Below are 15,715 nucleotides of genomic sequence, written 5' to 3' on the forward strand. Positions count from 1 at the left end.
GTAAGTAGTCATTTCTTAATATGTATGTATTAATAAATTGTTTTAAAACGTTAAAAAATTTATTCATTACCACTTCTTTGCCATTTATATTTTACTATATATTTCTGAATTTACTATATTTCTATAGAAATATATTTCTATATTTCTGAATTTACAGTATTTTTCATTGTTGAAAAGGTCATATTTCTTTGTAACGAAATTTCTGTATAACGAATTTTTTCAAGGGAACGATCGATTTCATTATATAGAGGCCCGACTGTATTTTTTTAATGTAGTCATCTATTTGGTAGCACTTATAAATTTGCAAATAGTATATATGCCACTAGAGGTACAAAATATAATGGCACATGGTAGCTACTGGTGATAACATTTCTTAAACCTTTTCAGGCAAAAAGTGACAAAACAGCATTTTTCCCAAATGTTCCAGCTCCTTCTTATAATCTGTGTGTGTGCGCGCTCGCATGCACAGCCAGTCATGTTTCATGCAGTGAAGGGTAAGAGGGAGAAGGGAACAAAGAGAACCATATGCCTGTCACTTCAGTGTATAAAGTCAGTATGGCATTTGAAGATATTTTAATAATGTGCTCATCTGTTTGGTAGCAGCACTTATCAATTTGCAAATAGCACATAAATAGTTCATATTATAAAAAAGAAACTTTTATTTGAATGCAATTTTATTTATTTATTTTTTATCTATCAGCCACAACTAGCAGTGAAAACAGTAAGTGTAACTGTGCACAAAATTATACAATAAAATTCTCATTAAAAACTTTCAAGTATTGTTATTACCTTTTCATGATATCAATAAAGACTGTTTGCTACTAGTTGGTCATATTTCTGTGGCATACAAATTTGCTATGTTTCTGTTTCAGCTATTTTTGACAACATCCAGGCTGGAAAACATTCACCACTTGCCACAGGCTATTAAAGTGGTGAGTAGCAGAACTCAACAAAATCTAATTTTGTCGAGTTATGAAGTATATACCCTTCTCTCCAGCCAGTATCTGTCACTGAAAGTAGATGCTGAAGAGAGTAATTTGACAGCATCATACCTCAGCTAATTAAATCAGACATAAGGATCAAAATTAGCACAGAGATATAAAGCCATATACTAAAGATATCTCTCTGAGGGACACTGGAGGTCTATAATGAAAAAAATGGGCAATAGGCATTGAAAAAACATCTTCAATGGATAGTGCTGAACATTCAATAAAGATTTTCTTCCTCATAAGGCAAAAACCATTCAATAATACACCACATTTCTGAGTTTATCAAAGGCCTTAGACCAGCCATCTGGGGGACCTAGATTTAAATCTATTACATTACAAATTATAGGCAGATTCAGTGCAATACTGAAGGTCTCAGGTGATTTCTAGGAAAAGCATGGATATTGTGCATGTGTGTGTGTGTGTGCGCACGTGTGTGTGTGTGTGCGCGCGCGTGTGTGTGTGTGTGCGTGCGTGCGTGCGTGCTACAATGATGATAATCTTCATCTGAAAGTCTGTGTAAAAGCATAAGGATAATTTTCTGAGTGATCTTTTTTGGATATTGTGTTACTGATTAGACAAACAAAAAACACTGTATCAATAAAATCGTGTACTTTAATATACACTAACCTTCAACATATTGAAACATTATATGCAAAAATGTCTGCTCAGAAAAAAAGAAATTTTTAATATGAAGTATAACCACCATGGGTTTCAACAAACATCAAACCTCTCTGGGACACACTTTCTACAACTTCTGATATGCGAAGACTGAAATCTTCATCCACTCCTTCCATCAGGCTGCAACCAGTTCTCTACTTGAAGTAGGATGCTTGTTCCAGCTTTCAATTGTTGTTTACAAAACATTTAAAGGTATTCAACTGCATTTAGACTTGGGCTGCAAATGGCATGTTTACTACATTCTCTTCAAACCACTGTTGTACTGACCAAGTTTTATGACACAGAGTATTTGTATCGGTATTGTAATACTGATACAAATACGACCAGTTTCCAAAGAAGTGAAATAATGCATGCATGGTAGAACTGTTCAAAATGTCATAAAAAACAGCAGTGTTCATGGTTTTAGTGATGACAACCAGTGGGCCAAGGCAAAGCCATGGTAAACAGGACTGTACAATATACTGCCACCACTAAACTTCATGCAAATACAATCTAGGTGAAACCGTTCTTTGAGAACACACCACCACATCCAGGTTTGTCCATCTGATGCATAGATTGTGCAGCACAACTCATCCCTCCATGTCAGGTTCTGCCACTGCTGTAATTCCCAATGCTTCCATTTGCTGCACAAGGATACAACTGTTGCTGGGAGACAGTTTTGGTGTGCAAGCAGTGGCACAATCACAATAACCATTCTATGAAGTGATTTTCTGATGGCCGTTAGCCCTACATTTATCCCAGTTCTGTCATCAATCTCTCGAATCAGCTCATTAAGGATGCCTTTGTGATCCCTTCACCAGAAGTGTGATAGTAGATTGCATACTGTGTGACAATTTACTATCCCACTTCTTGTGAAGGGATTCAGGCCCCTTTCTTGTTGCATTCTCTTCCAACTTCTGTCATTGACTATGTATGACTTTATACCCTACTTTTAATTGGTACTACCATTTAACTCACATGTTGGCTCTGGACTTAACTATTTATTTCCAGGCATAAGGAGCTCCAATATACATTAGTAGTAGTGTATATGCTGAAGGCTATTAGTATTAGCCAAACAGTGCAAGGAAGCCACTGACCAAAAAAAAAAAAAAAAAAAACATGTCCCTCATCACATAGGTTAACTGTCTAGTTAATCTTTATATTTCTTCAAACTCAACTACCTGTGGAAGCAACATGTTCCAGTAATCAACAACTCGCTGGCTAAAAGAAAACTTCCACAAAGACCAACTAAGAAATGCTGTTCAAGGTTTAGGCCTAAATGGATGTCAGATGAACTAATGGAACTTGTGGCAGAAAAGAAAAATACATGGGATGCATATAAATTATTGGGCAACACAGAAGCCTATGGTAGATATAAGTTAGTTTGTAATTAAGTCACAAAGGCAGTTAGGTAAACGAAGGCAGATTATGAGAAATCCTTGGAAAAGGATACAAAGAAAAACAACAAAGACTTCTTTACTTATGTAAACTCTAGAAGGGCAGGGATGAATCAGATTGGTCTAATTGATATCGACGCCCGACTTTTGATCCTGCTCAGGTAGTGAACAAGCTGAATGAGTATTTTGCATCTACGTTCACACATGAGGAAATCTGTGTTGAAGTAGAGACCAGACGTTTATCAAACTCTTAACAGGAGCTAAATTATTTTGTAATAACTGAGAGTAAAGTGGAGAAGAAATTGTTGAAGTTAAACATAAGAAAGGCACCTGGTTGGGGGGGGAGGGTGATGGGATCTATCCAGTTATATTAAAGGAGGCAGCAAAGGAAGCAATCCCCTTAGCCATAATTATGAGAGCATCTTTGGATCCAGGGGAGGTCCCACAGACTGGAGATATACAAATGCATTCCCAATTCACAAAGTGGGGGGGGGGATCTAAGGATGACACGAGTAATTAGACCTGTCAGTTTAACTTATTCCAGGAAAAATAATGGAGTCACTTGTTAAAGAAGCATTGCAAGATCATCTAGACAAGACTGTAGTTATAGTTCAGACACAGCATGAGTTTGTTAGGGGGAAGTCTTGTCTGAACAATTTGATTGGATACTACGATGCAGTCACAAAGGAACTGGATGCAAAAAATAATTCTGATATCATATACTTGGATTTTAGGAAAGCTAAAATGCTGCACATGGAAACTGCTGTACAAATTGGAGCAGTATGGCATTAAGGGAAAGTTGCTGCTATGAATAAAGGGATGATTGAGTGGGAGAAGAAAGAGTGGTAATCAATAGACATTGCTCTTCATAGACTAATGTTATTAGTGGTGTCCCCCAGGGCTAGGTGTTGGGCCCATTGTTGTTTTCTATATTTATCAAAGATATTAAGAAGGCATATCAGGCTTAATGTCAAAGTTTGCAGACGATACAAAGGTTGGAAGGATTGTTAATGACAGTAATGACAGCACGCTACTGCAACAGGATCTAGAAAAGTTGGGCAGATGGGCTGAGAGGTGGCAAATGTAAAGTACTGCATATGCATAGCAGCAACCCCCGAGTAACATACCAACTGAGTGGTACTACACGCAAGGTAATGGAGAACGAAAAAGAATGGGGATAATTGTGCAGTCAGATATGAAGTTTTCTGAGCAGTGCAGACAGGCTGCCAGAGCAGCTCATAGGGATTTTGTCAATGATATGCAGGAATTTTGCCAGGAGGGATAAGGAGGTGATCATTTCCTTGGCAGTGGTCAGGCCACACCTTGAGCTACAGATCTGGAGGCCTCATTTCAGGAAGGATGTAGAGCTGCTAGAATGAGTACAGAGAAGGGCAACAAGATTGGCAAGGATAACAAAGGGTTGCTCTTACTAAGAAAGGCTAAAGTCCTGCAAAAGTTGCTCTTACCAAGAAAGGCTTAAGTTCTGCAAGCTGCAGTGTCTGGATACTAGGTACGTGTGTACCTGATCGAGGTGTATAAGGAGTCCTTGAATGGTTTGAACAAGCTTAATGCTGATGGGATTCTTCCTCTCGCTCAGATTTCGAACCTGAGGGAGCATAAATTCAAATTGAGGAAAGACAGTTGTAGAATAGATGTGCAGAAATTTGCCTTTAGTCAGCAGGTGGTTGATTGCTTAAATAAATTCAAGGAAGAACTGGACAAACGTTTGAAGCTAATGGATGGATGGGTATGAAATGGGAAGTGGTGGTTTTTTTTTTTTTTTTTTTGGCTGATGCTGTATATGCTTGCTTTTTTATATCATATGCCTCTACTAATGCTTACATTTATATCGAAGTTCCTATTACCATTGGAGCACAATGATTCTACTACAGCATTTTTGACAGGATATTCTTTAATTCAAAATGATTTTAGATGGGCTGGTAGATCCAAATATGATTTCAGCTTCAATTTCTTTTGAACAGGTCATGTTTGTCAATGATATAATTATAATTAAAAAAAAAAAAAAAAAAACTGGAGGCCCCTAGGAATCTGGTTTTTATATATATTGTATTGACTAACATGGTAAAAGCATTTACACATAAAGTTTTCATTTTACAAAATTTTAAAATTCCATGAATAATTCATTACATAGTCCCCATTATTATCAGAAAAGCATAGCTTCTCTGATAACAATGGATAACGTAGTGAGTGAAAGAGTTAACAAATATCTATGTAACTTTGTGTGTTAATGCAGTAATAATCCTAAGTTTAAACCTATGTTGTGAGTAGTAGTAGTAGTATTGGCATGTGATGCAAGAAAGCAAGTGTATGAGCTTATGCAGCATCAGACAAAAAAAAAAAAAAAAAAAAATCACACCATGAGTACATGATTCATTTTCAAGAAATACGTTTTGTCTACATTATGAATTTCAAAATACATCTGGTTGTTTATAATTGAACAACACTTTACACTGTTCAACTGATTGAGTAACTAGGTCAGAAATTTTAAAAATTCAAGTTTTATCATCTTTAATTTGAAGACAATGACAAGAAAGATAACTCAGCAGTGGCACCTAAAAAACATACTATTCTCTGTAATAGCTGACTAAAAGCACAGACTGCATATTTGTAAAACCACATGTTTAAATCTGTGCCATACACAAGGTCTGAGCCAATTCAATCAGATGTACTTATCTAAAAGGTAATTAAATGCAAATGTACAAAGTAGTATGTGAGATATTTAATTGAAAACATCTAACTGTTTATATCAGCATTGGAGAAGTAACAAAATACTTTTCACATTTCCTACAATATATACATAATCTGATTATATGCTTAAATATCAATTTCCACAAATAGTCAATTAAAACATACATATCTGGACTTTGTGGTGAAAAATACTTTATATCATTTCCTGGTTCTACAGCTGTTTTCTCTTTCTCATCGTTGCCATTTTGTAATTCTTTTTCTGGTTCTACTGTTTCTTTTTTGTTTATATCACCTTTTATATCTACATTTTTTTCCCTCAGACGTTGACAACATTCCACCAATAATTTCAGTCTTTCCCTGTAGACACCTGAAAACCTAATGAACTCTTCCTCAGAAAAAAATCTAGGACAAGCACGATGGGACTCATTCTGTGGTACATCTCTCCTGAAATGTTAAATATATAAACTGGGTAAGAATAATAATATTTGGCATATTTAACATTGCAAAAATATATATTTAACCAAGTGGTCAAATATATATTTTTAATATATATTTAATCACTTTGTTAAATATAGATCATTTTTACTCTTTTCAATAAGTTTTTGAATTTTTAACAGAGAAACCAAGAAAACCAACTCTTAAAATTAGTAACAGCAAGGAAATCAAGGAAAATATGCTACTTAAAATGAGTAATTGCTGCTCAAATGGCACAGTTTCAGTGTAAAGGGTCTGAAAAAGAAAAGGGGAAAATCAAAATTTTCCTCAGTGCCTGTCAAAGAGTAATCTAAAAAATTTACATTACTCTTTTTTTAACTTTACTCTTTTTTTTTAAATATTATACATCTGTATTTTTTAAAATACTGTACATCTGTATCAATAATCTTCTTCATGAAAATGTTTTTAATTTAAAATAGTAAATTTAATAATTATTATTGTGCTTTTAAGTCATGAAAACTTAATATTTTTCATCATTAGTCCAGTATTCTTTACTCTTTCCAGGATAATAAAAAATACTGAACTAATAAACAAGATATGGCATTAAACTAATATTACTTTATACTTGTATCACTGTTAATACGATTTTTACAGGAAAAATACATAAATATATTGTTGTGATTGGTGGGGGAATTAAGGTTATGGAGTCAACATGCACATCTTAATATATATGCAGAATTATAATTTGTCTAATTCTTCCTTAAATTTATTCAAACTATGCACTTCCATGACAAGAGATGATAGTTTATTCCAACAACTCTTTGGCTGAAAGCAAATTTTCACACATCTATACTGCAGCCATCCCTCTTTCGATTCAGTTTATGTCCTCTTTTTAATCCACTTGAAAGTATATAACTAATAAGAAATATCAGTAACACAGTTAAATCTCAATAATTTACAGTAATGGGTGGAAGGCTTAGGAAGGATAGGTTGAAACCTCTTCAATTTCTCACTTTATCAACCCATCTTATCTTTTCCATCCTCCTCTATATCCACATATCAAAACTTATCAATCATCTAATATCTTCCATTTTCAATGTTCATATCTGTGCGAGCCATAACATATCACACTCAATACTAGACATATCAATCTTTTGCTTAAACTAATTCCCATCATTTACCACATAATATTCTTCTTCACTTATCAAAAACCAAAAACTTTTTTTTATTAATTGCTATTCTTATTTCTATTCTCATGAATACAATTTTTTTTTGTACTGATTAAAAACAAAATAGTTTACATAGATATGGTGTTCCACCAATTTTTTACCCATTTCAATGTGTTCCATTACCCAAAAAGGGTTGAAACCACCTGTCCTATAAGCTTCCACATCTACACTAATACAATAGTCTCCACCATGCCTGTTTTTTTTTAGCACCTACCTTCTCTACATATAATTTTGCATTATAGTCATCCTACCATTCATACACTTATGTTTTCGTATCTACTACTTTTATATTTCTGTCTTCATTGTATTATATAAATAATGTATAATTTAATAATGACAAATTTCAATATTAGCTTGATTATTCTCTTATATTCTCTACTTGCAATATGTTATCCCAGGGAAGAAGCCAATGCTTGGTCTAATACATATCTTTGCATTAGGCATTTACTTTGGCCGAAATAAGCTGCTATTATGCAGCCTGGGATGGAGTATTTCTTCATCTAAGGTAATTATTCAGAAATGTGCCTCCACCACTAACTACACTATATACATTTACAGCACTGAATCCCTGAATTCTTATGCCCCCTTCAACCAGCCTTGTATCAGAGGTAAGTGCCTTGGTTGCCATACTCAAGTCCTGGTTCTGTTATGTGAGAGTGACTTGTTAAACTAGATTTTATATAAAGTTTGCTGTATCAATTTAACAATCATCATACTTATCTTCAGACATTTATCATAAAATGTCAAATTTTTATTTTTTAAGAGGCTTATACTAGTGCAATAGTTGAAAATTTGTGATTCTTTTTAAAAGAAATGAACTGGGACGACTAAAGATACAAAGGTTTGTTCGTTTATTAAAATTTATTCTAAATTATCTGTATAAGACACTTTCTATTACAGTAATTTTATCACAAAAATACAAATTCAGTGGCATCAAATCGTATCCCCATCCATCATGTGCCATCTCCTTCCAGGAGGCTGGCTGCCAAAGCTGTCCAGTCTTCCCTTTTCTCAATCAATCTTGCAAATTCTTTATATTCTAAACCAGTCTATTCTCCACATTACTCATCCATGATCATCTACCTGTACGGGCAGCACAGTAGTTATAATCACCATTCTCCCCATAATACGCAGGGCAGATGAATTAGTTTCTGTGTGGTTGTAATATGGCACTTTACTATCCATGATCATCTGGGCAACCCTATTCTTCTTTTGAACTTCTAATTTCCTTTCATTAATAGTTTTGGTATGTCATCCTTTCTCATTAAGTACCCCGTGTATGTTATTTTTCCTTCTCTTTAACATGTTCAGCAGATACATTTAGTATTTACCATTTGCAGTATGTTTTTGTTTCTTAATTTTATTTTCTGTGATATTTTTATCATCTTTCCCCATTTCAGAAGCATTTATTTTACTTTAAATATTTTTGTTTAATGTCCACATTTCAGCTTCATAAAACACAATGGCATAATTGGTGCATTTATACATTCTAATGCTTGGTTTTTTTTTTAAGATCTCAAGATGTTACCAATTTTTTCATGTTGGTATTGTGCATTTCACCATAGCAATTCTTTTCATTTCAACTAAATTCTTCTGCCACTGATTGCTGTATATCACAATACATACATTTATTCATTTGTTCTATTCTTTTTCCATTTATCCTTATTTATTTTTAGGACACCTTTTTTGATGCCTACTGCTTTCATTTTCTTCACATGTTCATTTCTCTTTTTATTTAAAACATCTACAATTAAGTGCAGGTCTTTTTTATTTTCAGCCAGTAAAGCAGTGTCATTATCATACTATAGATTATTTATATATTTCATTCAGTGTTAACCCTATATCAACTTAAATAATTTTAATCTTATATCTGTGTTATTATGTATGTATATAGCATGTGTAAACACACATAAAAATAAAACAAAACTGTTTAAAAATATAAAAAAATAAATTAAAAATAGATCCATAAAACTAGTTCATGGATCTATTTTTCCATAAAAATTGTTTCACATCTTGTGTTGTGTATGTATATGCATGCATGTGCACTGCACTGAACCACACATTGATGTAGTTCATATTAACATCAAAAGTAGAGTATATTCCATAATGCTTTAGCTAACTAATTATATTTCACCAACTAACTGCAATTTATTAAAGACCTGCATTTTCCATGAGTATATAATATGGGGGACACATTGAAACTTTTAATATGGGCAATAAAAAGTTATCTGCCACAGAACAAGAGGGTGAAGCATTCCATATCTACTGAAATGTCTTACCCTCTCAGAAAATAAGTTTAATTCTAGAAGTCACATGACACGTAGATGGTAGTATTATTTAAAAGTAACGTATAAAATGTATGTATACATAATCACATGTAGATGGAACGAACAAGACTAGAAAAAGACCTAGATCCGATCACTAGAGGTGTAACAATAATGTTGCAGATTGGGCATGTCCATTCCCTAAAAAGGTGGAACACCAAAAATCAACTGTTTGAAACACCACATGCCAATGAAAGACAGGGAGTAACATGACCATTCCAAGATTGAGTAGCATGTTCAATCTAAGCCAGGCAGATCATTAGTAATAATCTGCAGAGCATGCTACCAGCTCAAACAGTCAGCTGACAGTTAACAGAAATGGGATAAGTGTAGGATAAATAACCATTGCAAAAACACTTCACAGATGACTGGAGTTAATGCAGTCACAATGGTCGGCAAAGCAATACATGTTATGACACATCTTGATGCAGAGAACAGCACTGGATATTAACGGAGTGGCAGAACGTGTGGATTGTGGAGCAATGAATCATGCTACAGTCTTGACACTGGATAGCTATATCTCATTGTGGCATATGCCAAAAGAACAGTTTTGTCCACGATGTATTGCACCAATAATGATGTGGCAGTAAATATGATTCTATGGGCCTGTTTTATCTGTTTTGAACTGATCCACTTGTTGTTATCAATGAAACTATGACTGTGGCTGTATGTTGTGACATTCTACATAATTGTGCCTTACCTGCATTGTGGAAATTTTTCAGAGAGAGAGAAAAAAAAATTTCAAACTTCATGCAGAGATTTATTTGAAGTCCAAGTGGTGAGACGTACTGACGAAATTGTGAAATGAAATTAAGAAAAAAAAAAATTGTAATATTTCACACATTTATTCAGAACATAAGTTATTGGTATAGTTATGCGTGAGATATAATATCCATATTAAGTATTTAGTGTAGCCTTCATTGTCAATTATGGTTTGTACGTAGCATGGAGATATTCTTCATTAATTCTCATAAATATTTTAACTGCTATTTGCTCTTTACGGATTGTTTAGAATGTCAGCTCAATGAGCAAAGAAAAAAAAAAAAAAAAGTTCAAATGAAGAGGGGAGTAGCAGAGAATTTCAAGAATCTTGGAGTGAAAGATTTGGTATGATTAGGAAGGATAATAAAGCATTATGCATTTTGTGTTCTGAAATGCAAGGGTAGTTTTTTAAAATATTTATCCAATTTTGCACGCACCCTTAAAAAGGTTCGCCACCCCTGGCCTAGATCTTTATTGTTTTGGAACAATTGAAAGCTCAAACAAGACCTATTTCATGCAGAAACTAGTTGCAGCCTTACAAGGAATGAGGCAAGATTAGCCTCCACATATCAAAAACTTGAAGAGTACCAAAGAGGATTACTGATCTCATTAAAATCCATGCGCTTCATATTCCACATAATTTTCCCCCCCAAATCCAATGTTATTTTTATAGAGTGTCTTCCAACACATATTGGAGGTTGGCATCTAAGCAGAAAATATTTAAATTATATAGTTATTACTCTCCATTGTTCAAATTATCTATAAGCACAATTTAACATGCATCCCTAAATAAAAGTAAAAAAGAAATTCAGTGTACTTGCCATTCGATTTCCCAATCCATAACGATTTGAAAAAATACGAAACCATAAGCTTCAATATAAACACATCAGTTCATAAGTATCTATCATGGATGACACAGACAGAAATATTTTGAAGTTGCATGCTTACTTTAAAGAGATACAGATATCTTACATGATTTAAATAATTACAAAATGTCTTGTCGATTGTTTTAAATAACTTCTGAAATAAAATATAGAAAATCATTCAGGCCAACAAATACACATGTCAAAAACGCACCATGTATACAACAATAATAATACCCTCTAGCGGCGTACACCACTTTGTTTATTAACATATATATAAGATAATAATAATAATAATAATATTAAATATTTAGTATTAATACACTAAAAACCTTCGCTAATCCAGAGTAATTGGGGGAGAGGTCATCCTGATTAAGCGATAATCCGAATTAGCGAAGCAAAAGATAGCCCTAAAAAACCGAGAACACAAATAAATGGAAAATTTAGTGCTGATGAAAATAAATAAAAAAATATATCACTCTAGCGGCTTTATAAAAAAACTATAAAAAGACAATACATTATGTATTGGCTTTTGTCTTTTTATATCAGGTGGCGCTGGCGTCGCACACCACGCCACTTGATCGTTCCTGTCAGTGGTTTTCAACATTTTTTTAATAACGGCACCCCTAAGTAATTTATTTTATTTTTCGGCACCCCTACTCAAGTTTCTGCCTGTTAAATCCGATTCTGTCTCTGCATATATCCGTGTATACAGGGTGTCTCAAAAATATTGGTAGAAAGGTTTAGGGGAGGTAGCATCTAAAGGAATGTGAATCGCATAGGAACCCATAACCGGAAACGTCACCATAAGTAGGTAGACGACTGCTTAGTCGGCCTATACCTGTTACCATCCCACATGAACTCCGCTAAATATCGGATCTTTCTTGAACAAGTTCTACCAGGGTTACTTGACGATGTTCCAGCAAATGTGAGACGCAACATTTGGTTTCAACATGACAGGGCGCCTGCCCATTATGGAAGGTGTGTTCGTGACCATTTGAACAGGCGTTTTGGGCGTCGACGTATTGGCCGTGGTGGACCTGTTGCCTGTCCCCCACGCTCACCTGATTTATCGAGCCTTGATTTCTTTCTGTGGGGGGGGGGGTCTCTCAATCTCTTCTATCGTGTGTGAATCGCCTGTGGAGACGGAAATGGATCTCGTGGCGAGACTCGCTGCGCTGCTGCTACTGTCAAAGAAACTCCAGGTGTGTTCGACCGTGTCAGCCATGCTGCGTCGTTGTCACGCATGCACGCGTGTCATGGTGGAACCGTCGAACATCTGTTGTCACATCATGAAATGCATCCATCTCGTACTCCATTGTTAATATTATGTCAAATAAATGTTTGCCGCTAATTACTGTCTTGTGTCATTTCTGCTTCTTGTGCCTCTACTACTACTTTCCCGTGAAGTTTCCGTTTATGGGTTCCTATGCGATTCACATTCCTTTAGATGTTACCTACCTCCCCTAAACGTTTGTACCAATATTTTTGAGACACCCTGTATATATAAATATAAAAATTACATTTCATAATACAAATTATATATATACAATATATAATTTTATTCTTTATATAGAGGTACTAAGTAAACATCAATTATAGATCACCACAAAATTAAAAAGATATTGTAGACCTTTCTATAATGAAATAAACATACAAATTAAAAAATAATAAGTTTAAGTAACTTAAGCCCAAATTACGTGGCACCCCTGGAATGTTGTTGCAGCACCCTAAGGTGCCGCGGCACCTCGGTTGAAAACCACTGGTTCCTGTGAATACCACTTAAATGCAGCTTCTTCCAGCAACACTTATTGTGACTTTTTAAATGTCTGTCTATTTGATACACTGCGTTTATCGCTCCCCACATCGAATTTTAAAGGAAATGTGTTTATAGATTCTTTTTCTTTTTTAATATCTGACAGTCCGTTGGCCAATACCAAATTAATCAGTATTTTTTTTTTTTCCCCAGGAACATCATTTTCTGAGTTTGTATATAAATATTAACATTTAAAATAAATAAATGCACAAGGCATAATACTTTAAGAGTTTGGTATCTATATAATATCGGTGTTTAAATAACCATAGATAACTCTTAATAAACTACAAAGTAGTTGTGGTAGGCATCATTTGCTCTTTCTCATATTGTGCTCTGCCTTCACGACGAGTTGCCATGATATTGCACTACTTCGAATAAGTAACTCTTCACTAATAGAGAAGGCTATTGTTACTTATTCTCAGTTGAGTACTTAGAGTTATCTATGGTGTATTTAAACACCGATATTATATAGATACCAAACTCTTAAAGTATTATGCCTTGTGCATTTATTTATTTTAAATATTGACATCTACACCTCTTGGCATCTCTCATATTGTGTGATTAACTTCACAACTGGGTCGTCATGTCTGCATTACCAGGGTACCTGCCCACCCACTGACGATAGGCCGGATATAACGTTCTTCTTTCGTATAATCGCCTGACGAGGTTGTGCTGCTTCAAGGTCCTTCTAGATCGTAAGTTCTTAGATTAAGTTGTTTTTTTTTGCTGACCCTGCGAAAGTTTCCAGGGTGGGATTAGTGCCTGCGGGCACGACAATTGTTACTTTTTTTTTTTTTTTTTTTTCTCTACAAAATGAGTTTCTATATACGTGAGAGGACCTTGGAATTCACTCTGGATGCAGAGCATGAACCGAGACAAGTAATTGAGGGTTTAGCGAAAAGCGTAAATTTATCTAGATTACAGGGGTTCACCCTCCTACCCTTGAGGAAATACCAGGTAGTTTGTAAAGACTGCGTGACAAGAGACACATTGCTGAGGGGCTTCCCTTTTGAAAACCAAGTGATACACCCCCATTTGGTGGGTAGTATCAGGAAATATATCACCATAGAGCGTTACCCAATTGAAATGCCGAACACATATCTAAAAACTTCATTAGAAGCATATGGAAGAGTCTCGAGAATAGAAATGCACGCATGGGAGGGCTTTCCAGAGCTGTATACGGGAAAAGTAACAGTGCAAATGGAAATGAGAAAACCAGTTCCAAACATCATCTATGTAATGGGAAATCGACTACTTCTGAATTACAGAGGGGTAGAGAAGAGGTGCTTAAAATGTGGCAGCCTGGATCATTTAGGCGCGAATTGTATAAATGGGCGTTGTTTCAATTGCAAAGAACTGGGGCATATCAGCAGTGACTGCCCCAAAGCATGCAACAAATGTGGGGAGACAAGCCACAAAGCGGGAAGCTGCTCAATTAGATCATATGCAGATGCCATCAGAGGAGGGGAAGAAAAAGTAGGCGAAGAAAATTCGGAAAAGGGAAATATGGTCATTTTAAGGCCACAGGGAGTCATAAAAAAGATACTGTCAGCTGAACCAGTGAATCCAATTACAGGAACAGGGGAAGAAAAAGGGATTATAGACATAAGTCAAGATACCCCCACTTCAATGGAAATAGTGGAAATAGCAAGAGGTATGAAGAGGGGGGACAACAAAGACGAAGAAAGTCTAGAGGTAGAAGGAAAAAGAAAGAGGAAAGAGGAAAAAGGGAAGGACACAATACAAGATCTGAATGAACTAAGTTCAGATGACTCCGAAACAGAAGGGACATTAGGCGAGGGTAGTGACAAATTACTGGGGGTGGAGCATTTAAAAAAATACGTGCCAGTAGGATCGGAAACATTAACTGTTAAATTAGAAGAATGGGAACAGCGGCTAGGAAAGCCGAGAATAGTGGTAGAGCATGCTCAAGGAGGTAAAGTAAACAACATCCAATTCATGTGGAGAGACATATTTTTTGGAAACTTAGCAGGACAGACGGTACTGGGAGTAGTGCAGCAGCTAAACAATTCCCGAATCTCATGGTTATTAGGACATGAGCAAGAGTTAGGCAGAACCTTGTATGCTCTAAGCGTATCTCTGACACAATAGATCAGATTTCTACATGGTAATCATAGGTACTTGGAACATAAGGGGTTTTGCTCAAGGGCATGCTCAGCATCATGTATGGAGAAGCATGTTGTTACTAGGGGTAAAAATTTTATTCATCCAAGAAAGTCATTTTTTTAACAGTGTCCAAGTGCGAAAATTCCAGAACAGATACAAATGTCTAAGCTTCTGGAGTTTTGGCTCAAGCAATTCCAAGGGGGTAGGCATCATAGTCTTACCACCGGTCATAGGAAAATTTTGCAATCTTCAAAGGGACATAGAAGGGAGAATAGTCTGCATTGACTGGAGAATAGGGTCGCACACAATAAGACTGATGAATGTATATGCACCAAACACCGCTCCAGAGCGGAGGCGGATATTTAGTAGTTTACATCTTTTTTTGGTGGGGGCCCGATTGATTATAC

At 35.3% G+C, this 15,715-nt stretch overlaps 1 protein-coding gene across 1 annotated transcript in view; it reads right to left on the reverse strand.

Moving 5' to 3' along the window:
- LOC150079474 (little elongation complex subunit 2-like) overlaps positions 1-11,432 on the reverse strand; it is a 162,053-nt gene extending 150,621 nt beyond the window's left edge. The window contains exons 1-2 of the mRNA XM_090382392.1: positions 11,324-11,432; positions 5,918-6,196 (exon numbers count right to left, since the gene is read on the reverse strand). Coding sequence (XP_090238518.1) covers positions 5,918-6,196; positions 11,324-11,343 — 299 coding nt within the window. The 5' untranslated portion in view covers positions 11,344-11,432. The remainder of the gene's footprint in view (positions 1-5,917; positions 6,197-11,323) is intronic.
- Between the last annotated feature and the right edge of the window lie 4,283 nt (positions 11,433-15,715).

Source organism: Mastigoproctus giganteus, chromosome 10, assembly GCF_048544385.1.
Source record: "Mastigoproctus giganteus isolate SK-2022 chromosome 10, ASM4854438v1, whole genome shotgun sequence".
NCBI classification, from domain to species: domain Eukaryota; kingdom Metazoa; phylum Arthropoda; class Arachnida; order Uropygi; family Thelyphonidae; genus Mastigoproctus; species Mastigoproctus giganteus.